The sequence below is a fragment of the Styela clava genome, chromosome 6 (assembly GCF_964204865.1).
Source record: "Styela clava chromosome 6, kaStyClav1.hap1.2, whole genome shotgun sequence".
Taxonomy (NCBI): domain Eukaryota; kingdom Metazoa; phylum Chordata; class Ascidiacea; order Stolidobranchia; family Styelidae; genus Styela; species Styela clava.
The window spans coordinates 1139855-1161014 of record NC_135255.1 but is presented as its reverse complement, the minus strand read 5'-3'; the positions used below and the strand labels follow the sequence as shown (position 1 = coordinate 1161014).

The window sequence follows — 21160 nt, the reverse complement described above, 5'->3', positions numbered from 1 at the left end:
TTTAAATTAAAAAAAAAAATGTTATGAAAACGTTTTCACGAACTCTTGTAAATGCATTCTTGTTTGGTATGTGTCAGCGTTTACAAAATTGCCGACTTTCAATTTTTTTTTGACGTTTTACTTAAAATTATTTTGTGATAGAGACGAATAGAATAGAGTTTCCTAGCAAAAGTTTATTTTTTCAAATCACATAAATTTGTTAAATTTCTCCGTTTACAATCGTCAATAGATATTAAAACTTACTTCACTATCTTCAATATAAGTAATTAAAGATAAATTTCGGTATGTTTTTTTTATTCTCGTAGACTAAAGCATATTATATTGCACGTATATTGATACGATATACTCGAAACCTTATTTTATCAGCCTACGGCAAGCTATTATTTTTTCAGCGTGTAGAAATTATTATTGTCGACTGTGCCATAGACATAGGAATCGTTAAAATTGGATGTTTGTTCAAAAAGACAGCGGGAGAATGGAATTTAAAACGACATGCGTCAGTATAAGAACAGTGTATTGCCATAATTAGGCAAAAATGTTGAATAGTGTTGATGACATCATATAAGCAGTAAGTTTCACCTGTATCAGACGGCATGGGGAAACGAATTGAAATTCCCATAGGTGGTATGACGCAGTCTGAGCTCTCAGAATCCGATATAAAATGAAATTGCTAATCAACTAAATTGCTAATTAAGGTTGGATCGTGTATAGTGATAGTTAGTTTTTATGTCAGTAGAATTGGCTTAGAAATGGAAAGACAATTGACTTCGTTGTTGGAACAAGAATCAAGCAAGCGCTTGGAAAAAGGCTCTTAAAATATTCATGGCGAGTACGATACTGTGGCAGAAAGCAGCTCGAAATGTAATTACCAGAATACATATCTGTCGCGTTGTAACCAACTTATGCGATTGCAATTACTATCGAATATCATTATGCTTCACTACGTTTCTCGTTATTCCTCTCCTCCTTATACGATTTTAATGAGTTAATTCATTTTGTCTTGTGAACATAATGATAATTGAAAATATTATCTATTTTTGTGATCCAATTAGTCGATTCGTGTGTAATATTTTATTCAACTAGCGGATAGCTTCATAATTAAAATTGAATGTTGTAAGTTGGTGATACATAAAATATGATTCGGCGACATGCCTCATGACAGGATAAAGAATCAAATTGCCTCAAAATGATAATACCACCAGCATTAGCCCATGTGTTACCAAATAAAACTAGTGCTAATTGAGGCATTTATATATGTTACAGAATTTAAAATTGAAATAATTTTTCTTGAATAGCACAGGTGATAACTAACTGTAATTATGAGAACTTCCTTTATTGTGCCTTTACTAATAACTTTTTTTATTTATGGATTATCAACTACATTTGGTGCAAAGCGCAGACCTGTACGACTTCAAGGTAATGTGTTTCGTATATTTTTGACTCTTTAATTTGAGTCATTTTCGTAATTTTGCTATGTCGTCACCAAATTGTGTCTACGCACATTCAGAACGCATTTCATTTGAAGAGAATCTACGTTACTCAATATGTATTTAAAGTATAAACATTCATAACATGGAATAATTACGGACAAATTAACTTCCTATAAAAATATGGAGGTAATATAATCAGGATCGATTATATATATATTGAACATGTATATTGGGTTATAATCAATCACGAACAAGTACGTGTACCTGAAGCACGCTAAATTTCATATTCACATTTGTATGATCGCCCAAAGCAACATGTAATTAGTTTTATTATCAGATTCCATATTTTCCGAAATATGTCCCAATCATATTCTTCTAGATAAAGTAAAAAACACCACAATCGCTTTATAACACAGAAATTTCAAAAACCACTAGTTGTAAATAAATGAACAAGCTATGGCATGATGCTTAGATCCACATGGTTAATACATGGAGTTCGACTATAAGTTCAGGGTTTTGATTGAGTTTACGTCCTAACGTCTTAAGCAGGAGGACGGTATGAACCACAAAGTACAAAACCGAAAGCTTTCTAAACGCAATTTTAATTGAAGCTATGAAATAGGCTTACCCGCCATATAAACACAATTATTTACATGTCTTCACACGAGGTTAGATCTGTTTCTCAATCAAATTTTTTTTTGCACAATAGAAGGCCATCCGTGTCTCCAGCAAGCAGGTTTTGGAAAAATAATATATATAAACTGTAATATGTATATTACCATTTCGCGAATAATTGAACTTTTTCTTCGTGGAAAATTATTCGTAATCTTTTCATGGTCTATTGTAAGATGACAACAAAAATAGTTCAAAACTCATATTCGTTTTGCATATTGACAAAATCAATTCGACATCTTACCACTATTTCGTTATGTTTTAATGACCCTGACAATTTGATGTCACCAAAATAGATACGATTTCCTTTGGAGAAATGGCCTAAAACAGTTTTTATGGGCGTGTATTTTTGAAACTCGAACATTCCACTTATATCAATCCAAATTCAACATGTCTAAAAATTTCTTCAGAAAATAATCTTTTATGAACCTAAGGTGTCCTTGAGCACCATTGAACAACAACATTATACTGTAACTGTGACGGTTCAACTATATTGCGTCTCTGTTGCGCCACATTCGACTTACGTCCCACTAAGTCTCAACTTAAGTGCATTTCTATTGCCCACACTCGTGATATGTTGGGTAGACTATTGGGATTTAGATTTCAATCTTTCGAAAAAATCAAAATAAAGTTCAGTTTACAAATAATGAAACTTTTATGAAATTAATTATTATAGTCTTCAGGAATGGGAAACCAAGATGAGTGATAAATGGGTAGAAATGATCTAGCTAAAATACGTCTCAAAAGTTTCCGATTAACACCAACGTTATCACGTTAAATTCACAACAGGTTACATTTCCACAATTATATATGATATTACGACAGACATATCATTTTATTATTGCAACGAGTTGTTGATTTCTAAACCATGCCTGTCAGATGAATCTGTCTAATGAGATTTATTATGAAACGGCTAAAGCATTTCTCTGGTTTCATATACTGTATATGTTAATTCGGAAATAATAGTTCAAATATGCAAGCGATGTTCATGAGAAATATGAGCGATCAGAAAGACACCATAATGTGTTCATCTCTCACACTTTTACCAGCAATCATTTATGAACTGTCGTCGTTTCTTTTATAAATCTTTGAACAAGCATTAGCTGCTTCTCAATGATTTAAAAGAGTTAATTAAAATACTGGGTTAAAGATCGAGGCAAGAGAAGGAAAATAAAACTATACAGTGTTACGAAAGGACTGAACAAAACCAGCAAGTGATAGAAAAGTACTATGTCACAAAAATAGTCAATTAATTCGAATATAAACGCTGCTGAATCTGTAATCAGTGTATCAGGATCATATACAATCCTATTTATCGCAAAATTAAATTTCCAACATTTTATCTTTGACATTAATGTATTGGCGCACACTGTTCAAATGCGAGATATTACCCGAACTATCTCGACAAATGTAGAGGTGGAGTAGTTTTTTCTCCAAAATCACTTACGTAGACCTTGCTGCCCTCATAACAATAAGGTCCATATCGGCAAATATTACGGTGCAGTGGAATAAATGACTCGAGTAACAAGAAACTTTCAATTAAATTCGGGTTAAACTTTGCAAAGGTTTTTCCGAAATGTACGTTGAATGACGAAAATGACTGCCGCACGCAATTGTGAATCACAAATGTTTTTTTTCAGGGATGCGTCGACCTACGAGGAAGCCTGAACGGAAAGTAACAGGCACGGCATGGTACAACTGTGATTTTGAAAGTGGATATTGTGGTTGGAAAAATGACTCAACAGCTGAATTTCAATGGTTCAGAACAAATACCGAAACACCAACAGGAGAAACAGGGCCTCGATGGGATCACACAAAAGCAGGAGGTAATACTGTGTGAAATGATGCACCTATTGTTAAAGTATTGATAATATCACATTTGCATGCATAACAATTCCACAAGTTTTAGTTTTGTTGCCATAGAAATAATTGAATAGAGAAAAACGAATCCCGTAAAGGTCACATTAATTTTAATAAATAAAGTAAAGTAATAGCCTTCTAGCGGAAAATGCAATCTTCAACCCCTGAAAATATCAAAGCAATTGGTCCAGTAATTAAAGAGAAAGACGATTTTTTTCATAATGATAAGAAGATAAATACTAACAACAACAAGAACATAATAAAAAACGATCCATAGGTACACTTCGTGTCCAATAATTCATATCCAAGAACCACTTTAGCTATTGGAAGTCAGTATTTCTTACGTCATTCGTTCATAACATAATATATAGATATATAAGAATGGATTCGAGAGAATATTGCCATCTTTTTACATTACAATACAGTATAAAACAAAATCTTGAACATAGCTGGTAGCGTTAGCTCTTACTTTGTAAAATTTTTCCATTCTAAAATGTTTCGATTGAGTAATGCTTGTCGAAATGTAGTAATATAGATTAACTACTTAAAAACGAATTTGTTTGCAATTTGCTGACGACTCAAATTTGCAAATGACTCACGAGTTCGGCTAACCTGCTTAGCATGTAGCGAGATGTTGTTATCAAAAATAGGACTATTTGTCTTGTTTTCCCGTCACGTTTGAACTTTAGATGATGAAAAATAGTAAAAGCATTTTCTCAAAGTCAACCACTTTATTTGTCATTGGTTCATTGTCATTTTGTACTCACGTCTTATTCAGATTGCGGCTAAATTTCTTTGGTCGAAAATTAACACGTAAATAGGTTTAACCACTTGAAATAATGACGTACTGTCTGCCGCACATTTACACGACATGTTGCACAAAACATGAAATTTGCAGTTTTTATCCTCTACATTTAAATGTTTTACTTCAATCACTTAGTATTTTAGTATACCCGAGCGAAGCAAGTTGACTTTGCTGTATTAGATGCACATACCTGCGAACGGCAAACTTAACAGCCCACCAGAGCTTAAAGCAAATGATATTTGAAAGTACGAGAAATGGAAGGGTTTTGAAATTGAGTAATCTCCTGAAACTAAAAAAAAAAAACTGTTTTTTTTCTATATTTTTCACGATAATATCAAGATGGAAAAGTATATAATATAAAAAAGACGATCAATGCATTTATTTTTCAGACCGCGGCGAAGGACACTATCTTTATATTGAAACATCCGTCCCTCGAGAAAACGGTGATCATGCTAGATTAATCAGCCCACTGCTGTCTGAAGAAGGAACATTTTGCTTGACGTAAGCCTATAATTTTCACTCTCCGAAATTGTTCAGTAACGTTAGATAAAAAACTCATTTTGAAATGACGTATTAAGTCGAAATCTGAAGGTCAAGTTCAATCAGTTGCTAAAGTGCCAACAGATATTAGATATTAATAGTATTATGTCAGCTAGATCGAAAACCATTTCATGCTATATATACGAACATGTTCATCCCAAAATAAAATCACGATTGATAGGATATATTTATTATCCATAAAAGCCACATCGATTTTAGTATGAGGGCGTGGTGCAGTTTTGAAATAAAATTGATAGTGCCCAAAATAAAAAACAACATAATATGTTGGCGTAACTATAATATTTCAATGTATTTGCAATCACAAACTAATCTAAATCTGAAAGGAAGATCGTGAACTGTTTTTTTGTATAGCAATATTTGTTCATATGTATAAATTCAACTGAATGCCACCAGAGGTAGCTTGTGAGTGTTAGCTCTTGAATACATGAAAATTCATTTTAGAGACCATAGGAAAACAACTCAGTAAGGTATTTACGACAAGGTATCATTACGTTACGACACAATCTAACATCATGTTTGTTTACATGTATAAGCTTCAAATATATTTTATGATCGTACAAGTATTTGAAAAATGAACGGCCTAAAGTGGTGCTACATGGCGAAAGAGCCGTTTTTAAATAAATATCATGAAGCAATTCAGCAAAACTCTTGGAGAGGTCGCAAACAGTCACTCAGACCAATTCATTTGACATGTGGTTAGATAGCGATTGATTGGCAGATATAACAGTGATGTCAGATTTCGAAGTTTTATAGTTTTTTTCAGCAGTCTTTTTAATCAATCAATTTGGATGTATTATCCTCAATCCTCAATGTTGTGATTCTTATTGGCTGTATTTTTATCAATACAAGTTATTGAAAACCGGAAAAATTGTTAGTCATCTTCTTCTATTAATATGTTATCTGATGATCTTTTTTATATCAGATTCTGGCATAACATGCACGGTTCTGACGTGAAGGATTTGAACGTCTATCTTAAAGGTCGAAAGTCAAAAAAATTACAAACAATTTCACACCTATCGGGTCCATGGTCGGTTGGAAGTAACATCAGAAACCTTGCGGGTGAAGATAATGACTGGTGGAACCAGGAGTCGGTTGAATTTACCATTATGGAACCCGTAAACGTACGTGCTACAATGTGTCACACATTTATTAAAAACAATTTAAATCTAGTAGTAGTTTAGTATCATCAAGCTCATAGGTGATCAGATAACTCATATAATAATAAAAGAGAAGCCATCATTGAAGTGTTCATGTCTGATGTCGCTTCAGAGGACATTGTTTTCTATTATATCCAGTCCAGTAAATTTTTTCGCAAAATTTGTGAGCTTGAATAGTCAATGAAGCTGAGCGAAAAGAAAGTTGAACTTATAAAATGTTGTTTGCTGTTTTTTGATTTCGTTAATTCTGAATAGCAAAAAAGTCGTTTCAAGTCAAATTCCGATTCATTTTTTGGTTAACATCTCGTTGTTTGTTGTTTCAAATATCATTCCCATGACAATTATATATATTTTAACTTGAATGTTCCTTTGAGCTTTCGTGCGAATGAGTCATACATCATCTGGCCCATAATAAGATAATATTATAATAAATAACAAAATGCTATTGATTTGACTTCAAAAAATCATTATTTATTCTAAAAGTGAACTAGTATAACAAACGCTAGTTGAGAAGTATTATATGGGAATTTCATCCACACGGTGGAATAAGTTAAAAAAAGGTTACTTAACCAATGAAAAACAAAATCGAAGACATTTTGTCACCATTCTACAATACCGACTCTCCTGGTTGTTCCAGGTACTTTATCAGATAACCGTGACATTCTTATACACATACATTTTCAGATAATATTCGAGGGCGTTCGTGGAAAGAATTACAGAGGCGATATCGCTATTGACGACATCTTGTTGTCGCCAACAAGATGCGGGAGAAGTGAGTTCAGTGATTTATACTTAGTTCAAAAGTCAATGAAAATGAAATCGTTGTTTTTTAGTGTTTCTTCCCTATTCTGAAGAATCGCATTGTTTTACTTCGGAGTAAAGAATTAAAAAAAAAAATAAAGCTTTTCATGAATATTTAGCGGATTTACAACCGTGAGATATAATGCAATTCTGTCTACAAACCAAACAAAGTTGAAAAAAGTATTTCAAGACCTTCTGTTCGACCTAATTTTCTATATAAATGTTCAAAATGAAATCTAATGGAACATATATATGTAATATCCGTATAGGTATCATTGTATATTACAACAAATTATCAATTGAAGCATTGTTGATTCCAAATTTGATTTTTATAGAAAATGTATAAGACAACATCACAAATGGGATAAAATATACCTCTAGAAGTGATTTTGAAGAAGTGTTTGAGTGCAAATTTACTTTAACAAGCACTATTCCTGCGCAGCCAGATCATTTCGATAACATTTTCGTCGTGGTCATGAACCCCATATACGTAGAATGTTTACATTGACTGGTGAGATAAGTCAAGGCCAAGAAATTATCTCTTATCATCAACATACTTCGTCGGATTTGATATTTATAATGAAGATTGTGCAGTTTTCAAACATGGCTTTACATGAAACTCTGTTCATATTTTGGTGTCATGCGAAGCCGTTTCTGGCCATTGGTGTTTAAAGTTGCTTCTTATTCAAAGACATATGGCAGATGGGTACATGTCGATTTGAAACGCCTGATTCCAAAAGCCTCCTCACCAGAGGCATTTTTATTGTATAACGAGCAGTATTATTAGAATATATGTACAATATAATCACTTTATTTCACTGTTTATCTTAGAATCCATCAACTGTGATTTTGAGAAGAATACATGTGGATGGACGCAAATGTCAGGTGATCAATTCAACTGGTTACCGAACAGAGGGAAGACACAAACCAGAAATACAGGACCTACTCATGATCATACATTGCGAAACTCAAGTGAGTATGCAGCTGATAGCGAGTCGCTGTGCATTATAACAAATCAAATTAGTTATTTAATATTTTCATTATTTCATTTTTATAAACATATACTACCTTAATTGGTATTCATAAATTTAGGAATTTTGGGCAATTTCTCAGTCATCTTATAAGCACATTATCTGAAAAATATTTTGATGTAACGAAATTGTTGTTAAAATATTGACTTATATACTATTCTCAATTATCATATATGGAAGGAATGTCGTATAATCCAGAAAACTCGATCTTACCCACCGGAAGGGATTAGTATTTAGAAAACCAATCCTTGTAAACCAAAATGCTAAATTTAACCAGGCGGTAATTCGCCCGAAGCAATATACGCAGATGGCAAAAGGAAACATCTTGCATGTTACTTATAGTTGTCGCAGGATATTTCGTGAAATCGTAAATTTTTGACAAATTATACATCGAAGTGCAACACAGTAAATATAATATTCAAGATATAATTATGGAAAACATTTTTGTGTGACAAATATGTATTTAAATTATATTTTGATGAAATTTAAGTTTAAGGAAACATGACTTACTTGAATATTGAATTTCTGTATGTTTAATTAACATGTGACAATATTATTAAAAAATATGAAATCTTCACAGTTAAATTCTTCTGAACAAATTTACAGAATTTAATTTTGTAATATCATAACAAATTCAGGTGGCCGCTATTTGTATATCGAAACATCGTGGCCTCGGGTAGAAGGCGACAAAGCCCAGTTACTTTCTCCTCTGATATCTTGTGACAAAGGTGCGACACCGGTATTCAATTTTTGGTATAACATGAATGGCCCACACATTGGTCCACTCAAAATATACGTCACGAGAGACAAGGGAAGGCTTGGTAATCCTGTTTGGGAGAAAAACAGCAACCAAGGAAACATTTGGTGGCACGGACAAATAACAATCCCGCCAGCGTTTCTATCGAAAGGATCTTTTATGGTATGTAGAAATTTTAATAGATTGGTATTCATATTTTTGTTGAAGTTCCCCTATAAATAAACTAATTTAATTACACAGATCGTGATTGAAGCGGAACGGAAGGACTATCAGGGAGACACAGGTATAGATGACGTCAGTTTGACGGGATGTCGTGCAGAGGAACCAACATTTGGGAAACTAGTTGCTTTAACTACACCTACTGCTACAACAACAACTAGGACCACTAAAGCCACCACAACAAAAGCATGGCTTCGGGATGCGGGAAATCCTAACAAATTACCAGGTACGTTGCGTGTTCAGTTCAAATGAAAACACAATTAATATATTAGCTTTTGACAACTGACAATGGACAGCTGATGTATATCCATACCCTAACACAGGGCGTAAAGATTTCAGTTACCTATGTCCAAAATCCGGAGAATACACTAATTACTGTAATATGCCAAAACAATGAATAATGGAACACGTGTAAGCGCCGTTAACAATGTTTTAATGCTTTACATTTACAGGAGGTATAGAATGTAATTTTGAGCAAGAAAGCATGTGTGGATGGAAACAGGATTTCAATGATCAGTTCGACTGGGAATTAAACAGAGAGAAGACTCATTCGGAAAGAACCGGACCTGCTGCCGATCATACTAACAGAAGTACAAACCGCTTAAGATATAAAACTAACTGAAAATTTTGTAATTTCTCAATTCACGCGGCTTCACCTACATAGTTTATGGCAATTGTGATTGTAAAGTACCAAGCCCCAACTGTGGAATACGATTATCATACCCTTGCATGTTCTGAATATAATTCAGTAACGACTAACGAGACATCTCAAAATATATGAAAACTGCAGGGAGTAATGTGGCATTCAAAAATATATATTTGTCATTAAAAAGGCAACACGTTATAGAAATTCTCATTTTCCAGTGGGTTGGTACTTGTATGTCGAAGCTTCATCACCGAGGAAACCAGGGGACAAAGCAGTAATAAGAAGCGTCCCCATTCCTCCATCTGTCGTTTCATGCATCAGTTTTTATTATCACATGCAAGGCAAAGACATGGGTAAACTGGAGTTGCTTTCCGTTGCTCGTGGGGGCCAAAGGTAACTGGTGTTTTTTATAATCATATTGCTATCCAGTATTACAAATCGACCGTACTTTAAAATATGACTACTGTAGTCAATGTTGCATAAACAAATGAGTTTCTTAAAGGAAATTTTGTGTTCCGTTTTGGGATCATGTTTGATGCATTGCATTTAACCGCTACATTTATACTTATGATTATCCCCTTTGTAACGGATTATGTTTGAAGGCGACTCGGAAATTACAAACACGTCTCTAGTCGCGTCGATTGGAAACAATTAAAGATGCAGACACGCACAACGCATTCAAACAGACGCTAATTTTTATGTCGCTGGGTCGCTGCATATATTCTTTTTTGTAAATCACAATAAATAATATGCTAAATAGTGTTGCTAGCGCCAATTTAAATCTTTTACGCTTGAAGAACAAATCGTTGCATTAAACACTGTACTTGAGTGACAGTATACATCTCGTACAACTGCCCTAAAATGTTGAACCCGCTGTTTGTATGACAGCCAAATAATCCTTTACGGAAGCGATTGAGACCATTCCGGGGTGTGCAAAATGTTTTAGTATAAGAGCATGCAGCAAGTCAGAAATATGTGATAGCGATATTACAGCTCATTAAATCATTTTGCATTGTAGCTCTTACATTGGTACTAATTTGGGAGATGCGCCTTTGTGTAGTGCGACGCGAAACCGGCGTTTGGGCTATTGGCTGCGACAACATCACCAAGATTTGTTTTTTCACAAAATCACAGTCAGAGTATGGGTGTTTAGCACGATATTCTACGATATAACAAAACTAGCTTCAGTTGTTGCATCGGATTCCTTGCCAAATTATGCCATAAATTTCTACTGTCTTTTTAGTAATAATTTAGACCTATTTAATCTGTGTTTCCTTACAGCTGATTAACGAGGTTGGTCTCGTAAGAAGTTTTTGTGATTCGTTTCATGGTGCCGTTTAACATTGCTGACTTTATTTTGACTTAGCAGTTTATGAGAGATTAAGCAAAAGGTTTATTTTCTTGACTAGTGAATGCGTATTCTTCTTCCCATTCTGACTTGACAACTCTGTTTTTCATCGTTGCTTCTTACTTGAGGACATATCGCACTGTAACTGAGACTAACCGCAACCAAGGTTCAATACCGCCAATGCAGCAACAAGCATTTTACCATTGTGACGTACGATTTGTCGCTTGACCGATTTAAAATTCCACGCTACGTTTTTTATACTAAAACACACTTTGTCTTAATTATTGATAAAAACTTCTTCTATCGCTTAACTGTTACACTACAGTTTCTTTTAGGGAAATTTAAATATTAAATAATGCTAGCGAAAGGAGCCGCATAAAAACTCCCAAGAGCTCATGCGGCTACCGTTGCCATATATCAATCACTATTTTAACGATTCGAATTGGTCTTGTTCCAAGTATTATTGTGATCTGATGAGAAAACTTTTGTTAATTCTTTCAGATTTACAAAACATTGGTCTAAACAAGGACAGCAAAGCAAAAATGACACTGATTGGAAATTTGCTCAAGCAGAAATACGAGAAAATACATTTTACGTTCTTGCATTTCGAGCCACTATCGGACACGGTTTCTACTCGGATATTGCCATTGATGATGTCAAAATTGATGCTACACCATGCGGTTAGATTTGTATTTGCTCATTTATTTATTTCTCTTCCCCTATATTATATTAATTGTCACGTTTTACATTCTGTATATTAATGGTATTTTGTAATTTCAAAACTAACTCCACCATTTCACATTAACCAATAATTTGATTTAACATCCGCCGCCTTTACATGGATTTATGGTGCACCTAAGCTATTCTAGTACGTATAAATAAATCTAATATGGGTAATTTGGAACAATATTATTACTTTTTATTGGTCAATGATACGATTGGACAAGTCTTAGTTACAGGCTTTATAGTTCATTCGATCCACAAACATAGAATATTTTTATTATCTGCAGAAAAAACAACAATAACTACTACAGTTTCAAGTCCGCCATCAACAGCAAAGGCAAATAAAGTTATTTCAACAGGTATAATTTATTATCAGTGTAAAAAATTACACCATTGTACTGTATTGCACTGCAACTTCTCTTGCCCAAGCATTTTAATCCAGTCTCCCGATTTCCGACATGCCCTTTCTGTGATTTCAATTTTCTGAAAATATACATGTTAATTGGACTGATTAATTAAACACAACTAATTTTATTTTTAATCCAGCGCCATCGTCGAATGATATCGATTGTGATTTCAGCGGAGGTAAAACATGCCAATGGAGTCAGGTGTTGTCTCCATCGGATGAGTTTGACTGGACAGTGGAAACTAAATCCAGTAAGCTTCGATCGTCACAAACAGGCCCCTTTGTCGATCATACGTCAGGAAGTAGGTACATGCAATTTTATTGAATATCTTTTTTTCAAATTTATTACCAGTTGATTATATACATTTGAATGGACGAAAGGGAATGTTTAATTAATAAATACGATGCTAACGCAGAGGACGATGATATTTATCTTGTCATTTATTAAATAAATACTTTAATGCCTTATATTGTTGTGTGTATTTCAAAGTTTACGTTTAATAACACGCTCAAGGCATTTGGGAAACTTAAAAAAATGTCATACGTACACAGCACAATGTCGAAAGATTGATTCTATTCGCAGATATTAAAAGTTGTGTTTTATCAAGACGGAGATGCTAACTCGCCAATTCATTATCTGATACGCGATATTTCAATATTTAAGTAGAAAAGGTAATCATCTTACAATAGTCTATTGTCAGTCGCAAAAAAATTCTGGTATATTTACGATATCTGCGTTACAATCTTGTCCGCTATTAGATGACGTTATCCGTTCACCTCGTAAATGTTATTGTTAAGGCGGATAAAACCGGTGTCTAAAATTTAACCCTAACCTCTCCGCCATAGAGAAAACAGAGATTATTTATATTTTTTCAGGGGTGATTATGCTTACATTGATGCATCCACACCAAGAGATGAAGGAGATGGAGCAATGTTAGAGAGTCCAGAATATCTGGTCGAATCCGATATGTGTTTTCATTTCTGGTATCACATGTTTGGGACAGGTAATGAATAGTGAAATTACTTTTAGAATTCCATTATACCACAGTTTATATACATTATTGGTTTTTAACACGTATCACTTTTTTTCTCAACAGATATTGGTAATTTGACTCTTTATAGAAAAGTACCAAAGTCTGGAAAATTAATTCCGCTGTGGACGAATGGGGGTAATAAAGGAAGTCAATGGCTTGAAGCTACTGTTGATATGAGAAAAAGGGGAATCACGAAATTGGTTTTGGAGGCAAAAAGAGGAGAATTTTGGAAGGGAGATATCGCGATCGATGATTTCAAAATGGTTAAAGGAAAATGTCGTAAGTATTATTCGAAGTTAACCTAGTTTCTTATCAGCCTGTCGATTGCTTACAAAAATGACTGTTCTAGGTAATCAATCCATATGACTCTCCATAAGTCGTCGCTGATCGTATAATTCCATCAGTGAATGTAATTGGATGATAGAATTTTTTTTATTTCTGTTTAAAGCTACATTTGACTGCAATTTTGAGGAGAATAACTGCGCTTGGAGACACGAGTTAGAACATGTTGATTTTAACTGGACGAGACATCAAGGGAAAACGACATCAAAAAACACAGGCCCAGATTACGATCATACGTTAGGAAGTGGGTTTGTCATAGCTTTTTATCATCCAAATAAATAATACTTAATAAATCCCAAAATAAAGAATGATTCACTTGGAACGAATGATCAATTTGGTGGATTAAGCATGTATGAGCACAAAATGGATAAACTAGACAAAAAACTCTAAGGATCCTTTTTTACAACGTGAAGAAACATACCCTAAATAAGATGTTTTTGGATACATATATATCCTCCAAATGCATTTCAACACTTGGCAATCTATTATTGCCTTTAGCTTATCAATCAAATAAAATGTTTTAAACACAATCATGTTTTATTCAGACAAAAATGGAACCTATCTGTATGTCGAAGCGTCTAATCCACGACAGCGTTATGACAAGGCAAGGCTGGTCAGCCCAGTGATAGACCCAGGACTCTCTTCAAGTAAGATATGTTAACGCTATTATTAAAAGGAGTTTGTGGTCACGAAACTTTTGGATTATTTCGCCGAATTTTTGTTGTTGTTGTTGGCATGATTGCAGTTTGAATTCGAAGCTTATAAATGATCAGATAATATGCCCATGTAAGTCGCATTTACTACCAATAACGCGGTTAGTCATTGAACGTTCGCGTCTATGCCACTCACAAAGGGATTGACTACATAATTTTGTTTCAAATATTTATTTATTTCAAAATTTCGTATTCTGAGATATGTCCGTGAATTTTAAAAAAAAAACTGCTATTTGACAATCAAAACAAAATTTCACCTTTGAAATACTATGGAATCAAAAGGTTCACAGACAATAGTAGGTTAACCAATATTCATTTCCTTATATTCGTAGGAAAATACAAAACCCAATTTTTTTTTCCTATTTAGCATTTATATCAAATCTAATAAATATCAAAAAACCAATCAAATGAAACTAAATCACAGACAATATAATAGCGTGTTTTATGGATCTACATGCGTGGAATTGGTGGTGAAACAGTCTCTGTCAACGTGGCTTAACTTTGTTGATAGCGGCGTTGCTCTTAGTCGTACGAACATATTCAATGACAACAAAAGCAAAATACGTAGCAACTTTTTTTAGACGTCATTAATCATTTTAATTTAAATTAGTATCATAATGCCAGTTTTTAGACGGAAACGGCGCGTTTACGAAACTTCATTGTTTTGAAACACTGTCTCTGAATGTCCAACCGCATCACGTGAATTGATTGTTCTTTGTTGCAGCAACTAGGTATAATCGGAATATATTTTATTTACAGCTAAATGTGTCACATTTTGGTTTCACTCATTTGGTGATCACGTTGGTGCTATAAACATATATAAAATCGAAGCGCGACAGACAAATTCTTCGTACCTGGGATCACCAATTTGGATAAATGCTAGAAATGAAGGCGATCAATGGGTTTTTGCAAAGATCAACGTTCATGGCGAACTACCTTACCAGGTAAAGTGATTTCTTTCGTCGGTTATATTGGAGGCGACAATGAAGCAATGGTGTGCGCAAAAACTTTCAACCTTCAAATATATTTCAGTGGAATTTGCTCCCTTCAGCAGGTCCTACCGCCGCAATAAAATATCCATTATTAATTAAATCCCGAATGCCTATATATATCACATTTTGACTGGGATTCTTTTGTGACTCCGATATGAATATACTCCGTAAAATTTGTGTTTGTTATATAGGGTAACATTTAATAAAAAAAAGTTTTGTTTCTATAACGAGATATGGTTCCACCTATTGCAATTGTAGTCACTTAAAATGAAAGTCTCGTTTTCTATGGAAGTAACAAATTTCCCCTGGTCTAAATTTCCACTTATTCATATAGATCATGATTGAAGGCGTTCGTGGCCTCGATTACTTGGGAGATATCGCTATTGATGACATCAAAATGATAGATGGAGTATGTAATCCTTGTTGCGAAAAGACGCATTTCAAATGTGGCAACCATTACTGCATACCAATCGGATTTAGATGTAACCATCGAGATGATTGTGGCGACGGCAGTGACGAGTCATTTTGCGATTACGGTAAGAACTCACAACATATAGTATGATAACACATGTGCCACTTTGATCAATCACATACACATCCATTTCAAAGCAATATAGACTTTTTATCAATCCTGAAATATTCAGAGCGCTTTAGGAGCCGTCCTTTATATGCGGAAATAATATATTAGATAAATTTAACAAATAAAATTTATATGGTTCAGGGACCTGCTTAATTATTGAACTTATCAAAATCGGCAAAATCGGCACAGTAAATACATGTTTGATAACATTTGCATTATTGTACTGCGTTTCTGGCAATCTGGTGATTACAGATCAATGAATTTTTTTTACTATTGTCTTTATAGGGCCACCTTGTGGAACACCCTACTCCTACGCACCAATCAGAGAACCCGTGGATCTTCCTGATAATGTTATGCATGATGAATCTAGTCAATCTGTGATACCATATCCAGTGGTAAGTAGTACTTGTACTATGAATAAACTTAAATATATCTCAAGGAATATGTGAACCATTTAACTACTTGTTTCAGGATCAAATTAAAATATAGATTTAGATGAATTTGCATGTCGTAAAAGAACCACAGATGATATGTACTATGTGAGTAGTTAAAGCAGATTTATGGAATAATCTCTTAACAGGAAGAAGAAGAAGATGGAATCGTAATTATGGCTCCAGAGACAAAAGACGGCGGTGCTGCAAGAATATCAAATACACAAATGAAACTTCTTTCTTATCCAAAAAATCACAATAAGCATCTCATTAATCCCCGATATTATTCAGAAGATATGCAATTCGATCTGAGGGGTTCCGAGAATGTTGAAACATTCGTCGAACGGGAAAAACGTAGTTTGGGATCAAACATGGAAAATGCTTATAATTATTCACCAGAATACATCAAACAAAATAAAACTGTAAAAATCGTTCAAAATCCAAATTCTTCGCAAAAAATAGCAAATGACAAAGGGGAGAATTATGAGTCAATAGATTTGATTAAAATTCAAGGGCATTACAAAAAAATATCACAAGGTGATTCTGTTATAAACCTGACCGCGGATGAACAAAAAGTTGCAAAAAAACACTTTGAGTACAGAGTAAGAATACAAAAAGTAATGGGAAAACAACATGAAATTGAAAACGAAGAATGGAAATTAATGACACCATGGAAAAGATATCAAAAGTATGTGTAATATATGGAGAATCCCATATGATTTGGCAGTCTCAATTGCCATCTACTTACATCATACCATATTATCATGCCGTATTATTTGTGACATTTTTTATCAAAATCTTACAGAAAATCAGAAATAAGAAGAGCAAAACGTTCAGTAAAGAAAATTATTGGTGGAGTTCAAACAAGTCAATATAACTATCCTTGGCAGGTATGATATTATAAAGTAAAATAAAAGTCATATTAGCACGTGTGTCATGAATATAAATTCATTACGTTGGCACATAATATCATTCTTGTAATAGAGTATTACAGCAACAAGATTCGATTGTAAAAACTTGGAATGTTTATCCTGGTTTGTTTTAAATAAAATAAAGTACGGGTCTCTCTGAGCAGAGTAATATGAAAATAAAATAATAAATGATCCCAATTTCCAAAATGCAAAATTTGAGTTCATTAGGTTCAGCTTATTCTTTGACTTCTTAAAGTTTATATGTGCAAAAAGATATTTGTTGAATTTGAAGTATAGAAATTTAATTTGTTGGTATTTCCACAATTTTTGATCACGTCCGACTGACCTGATAACCCAATTCCGTTTGTCCTAGGTCGCTTACTACGTCACGGAGTCAACAACTAAAAGTCATTATTTCTGTGGTGCGACGTTGATTGACAGATATTGGGTTATAACAGCAGCACATTGCCCTCATTTGTAAGTACTTTATAGGTTCAATTCTTGTGTTACCTAGACGAATTCATAGAGTAAGCAAACCCCAACAGTATAGCCTTCATCATTCTAGTCTAGTTCACCAAGTTTAGTAAAAGAAATACAATCATTCAGACAGCATTTGGATTGAAATGTAACTGGTAGTCTTAAGTCGTATAATGCTTACGGATGAAAAATTCAAATTCCTTTTTTCAGTAGTCTTTGACAGATTAAGTTTTGTGTATAAAATAAAAATTGGTAATACAATTCTACATAAAATTTGTTTAATTTTGGTTTAAAATTTTTAATTTAAGATAGGAATGATAAAATTAATTATAATGTACATTTTCAGAGGAGACGTTCACAACATCGTTATCGGCGACTTCGATCTTTACACCGATGAAGGCACCGAACAGGAGATCATAGTTGACGCAATATTTTTACACGAAAAATATAAATTCTCAGAAGATTTGGTGGGCGATATTGCTCTTATTAAGCTAAGGTAACTATTTCAGTGCAGTATATCCATGGTGTTCATTACATACAAATATTTGTATTGAACAAACACGCTGGCTTAAAATTTCCGATCATAACATGCCATCTTAAAAGAGTCAGCATAAAATATTTAATTCTTTTGGAACAGATATCCTGCAAGATCTTCCAAGTCAGTCCAACCAGCCTGCTTATTAAAACCCGAAGAAACCCCTTTCAAAACCGGTGAAGTGTGTGTCACGACTGGGTGGGGAAGAGTAGAGGCAAATAGTGAGAAAACAATTTTATTTCAAACATAGCGATGTGTTTTGTCTGTTTTCATGATGTATAAACAATTTGAAATCCGAAAAGATCATACTAATTTACTGTTATACTTTATTATATGACGAAAACAGATTATTGTCCTTCAATTGACATATACATTGATAATTAAGTAGGAAGTTCTATAATCAATTTTATTTAATTGCATCTATGTTTCTTCAGAGCCTGGAATTGAGCGATATTTGAGACAAGTCGAAATGCCGATCATCAGCAATAAACAATGCCAAGCAACATTCTGGTCAATTTATACGATTCATAACTCATACGTATGTGCGGGAGGAACAGGTGGAAATTCATGCCGGGTTAGTTAAAATATTTTATAACTTTAAGTAGAAATAGAATAGACTTTCCTGCACGATTTTCTGATTCGTAGCAAAAACAATGTGTCGATTTGCACTTAAAGTTTACCTAGAGTTGATGCACAGCATTCTTTTATTTCCAAAACCTAATACAGTAATCCGCAAGCGCTGTTTCAAAGCTTGTAAAGTGTTGTTATGTAATCTGAGATATTATCATGCAAGAGGCTGGTACAGTTTTACAATATAAAACGATGGCTAACTTTCAAATATTTTAATGAAAACAGGGCGACTCTGGCGGCCCCTTACTTTGCAAAAGAGACGACAAGTTCTATTTGGTTGGTATTACGAGTTGGGGAGATACTCGATGTAAAACAAATATACCCGGAGTATATACCAGGGTACAGAGTTATAATAAGTGGATGGACAAAATCATGGCAAAACCAGAATGCACTACGCAATAGAAAATGTTGATTATTATTCCAAATTCAATGAAGTTTTATTGTTAAAATAAATCAATGATGGGGAGTCAGATTATACGCGCTGTATTTTTACAATGATTAATTTTGATTAAATGATTTTCTTTTGACAAATTTCGCATTGAAATATTCCTTATGATTTTATTTTATACTAAACTTATATTTATTTATGTCTTTCGCTTTATGCATAACTAAAACCATATTAATATTCAATTATTACAGAATATCCTAGAAACTTTCAGTGTTATCCAAGAATAATTATAATTTTGTCATCGCATTGAGTTTATGTTTTTATCGTACGAAGTTAATTTTTTCAAGTAGTCAGATATTTGAAGATTTGCCAAACATCTGATAGTGTGTTTGGTAAATTAAAAAGGACCATCATTTTTTCGCGCATTTATGACGTTGAAAATCATTCTTACTTGGGAATGACTTGAGGATGCAATTCAACATTTCAGTTGTATTTTTTCATAGTCCAGTTGTGTTCTATTCCTGGTCTTAATGTAAACGTATGTATATAGTGTTTGTATTATCCATCTGCGTCTTTAGTAAATATATTATACTTCAAGAACATCCTATTTTCTTGATATCTATTTAGAATGCTTGTCTTTACCTCTTATTATTGAATACATGCAAAATATACCAATTTGCTTTTCACTTGAAGTAGTATAACTATACTAGTTTGTCTTTTGCGAAAAATGCGCGTGCTGTTGTTTACATTCATTTGACCTGGAGTTGGACGAAGTTCAAACCGTCCTGAAAATACTTGCAAATCTTTGTTGAACATACCGGTATCTTTGCATGAAATGACCTTGTGTTGTTGAAATCAGTGGTGGGTAATAGTATTGGGTTTAGACGAAATTGCCAATGAATGAAAATTATTTTCGTGATTAATGAATGTGCAGATATGTCTATTTCGGAATACACGAGCTTCCCGCTAGCATGGCATACAAAAATATAAAATAAGTGGATTTTTGCGCAGGCAATTTTTGAATTTTAGAAGCATTTTAAAGCGGCGAACGCTGTTATCTCACAAAATCGAGTTTTCGCATTTGAAACCCTCTAAAACAGTTTCTTAACCCACAGCGAATAGGAAAACATTCTGTTGGTAGTGACTTGCTGTTATAGGAAATTATATTATTTCTGCGGTAGAAACGCGTAGTCTCTGTTGCGAATCTATAGGCCAATCACCTGCCATCCTCTGCGATTGTTAAGTATTTCTCATTGTCCACCACAAAAAGACACTTCAAAAAGAAATAAGGCGAATTTAGTAATCACATATCGAGGACTTACAGGAAATCTTGGTACAAAGCTAGGGTCAGTAAAAATGCTTGTTTCACAGTATTATGTTCAGGTTTCTTGAAATTTACGCATTCTGAACTAACTACAGTCGTTGTCACACCGGGTTCCATTACATTTGAACCCACGACAATTGCATCTGCATACTGTTGCACCTATGGATTTTTTTTACGGATATTTGAACTTATACTAACCCTAACCCATAGATTTTAGCACCCTCATATAGATTGAATCCGCGGATATACGGGTGCAAATGTATGGGCTCAAATGTACGTTGGTTCAAATGTACGATCACCGTCACACAACCTTAGACGCTCAAATATAGGACCGTTAAATGCTGCAAAAAGATAATCCAACTCATGCGCAATAAAATAATAATAACA

At 33.8% G+C, this 21160-nt stretch overlaps 1 protein-coding gene across 1 annotated transcript; it reads left to right on the top strand.

Annotated features, from left to right (window-relative positions):
* Positions 1 to 1273: 1273 nt before the first annotated feature.
* LOC120331787 (MAM and LDL-receptor class A domain-containing protein 1-like) lies at positions 1274 to 20285 on the top strand. Its single transcript, XM_039398938.2, has 27 exons — positions 1274 to 1416; positions 3743 to 3928; positions 5157 to 5268; positions 6251 to 6449; positions 7170 to 7257; positions 8118 to 8258; positions 8956 to 9236; positions 9315 to 9519; positions 9746 to 9883; positions 10158 to 10332; positions 11789 to 11967; positions 12298 to 12369; positions 12557 to 12722; positions 13293 to 13420; positions 13514 to 13729; positions 13899 to 14036; positions 14338 to 14439; positions 15265 to 15449; positions 15832 to 16033; positions 16363 to 16472; positions 16658 to 17196; positions 17314 to 17398; positions 17793 to 17896; positions 18243 to 18392; positions 18534 to 18652; positions 18866 to 19005; positions 19287 to 20285. Exons 1-27 carry the CDS (start codon positions 1320 to 1322, stop codon positions 19461 to 19463), a joined length of 4434 nt encoding a protein of 1477 aa, XP_039254872.2. The 5' UTR covers positions 1274 to 1319; the 3' UTR covers positions 19464 to 20285.
* Positions 20286 to 21160: the final 875 nt, after the last annotated feature.

Bases quoted from the DNA above. Each gene is read 5' to 3' on its own strand.
- LOC120331787 (XM_039398938.2), top strand. From the start codon at position 1,320: ATGAGAACTTCCTTTATTGTGCCTTTACTAATAACTTTTTTTATTTAT. The intron at 9,520-9,745 runs GTACGTTGCGTG...TTACATTTACAG, and splicing joins AAATCCTAACAAATTACCAG to GAGGTATAGAATGTAATTTT. The intron at 13,421-13,513 runs GTAATGAATAGT...TTTTCTCAACAG, and splicing joins GTATCACATGTTTGGGACAG to ATATTGGTAATTTGACTCTT.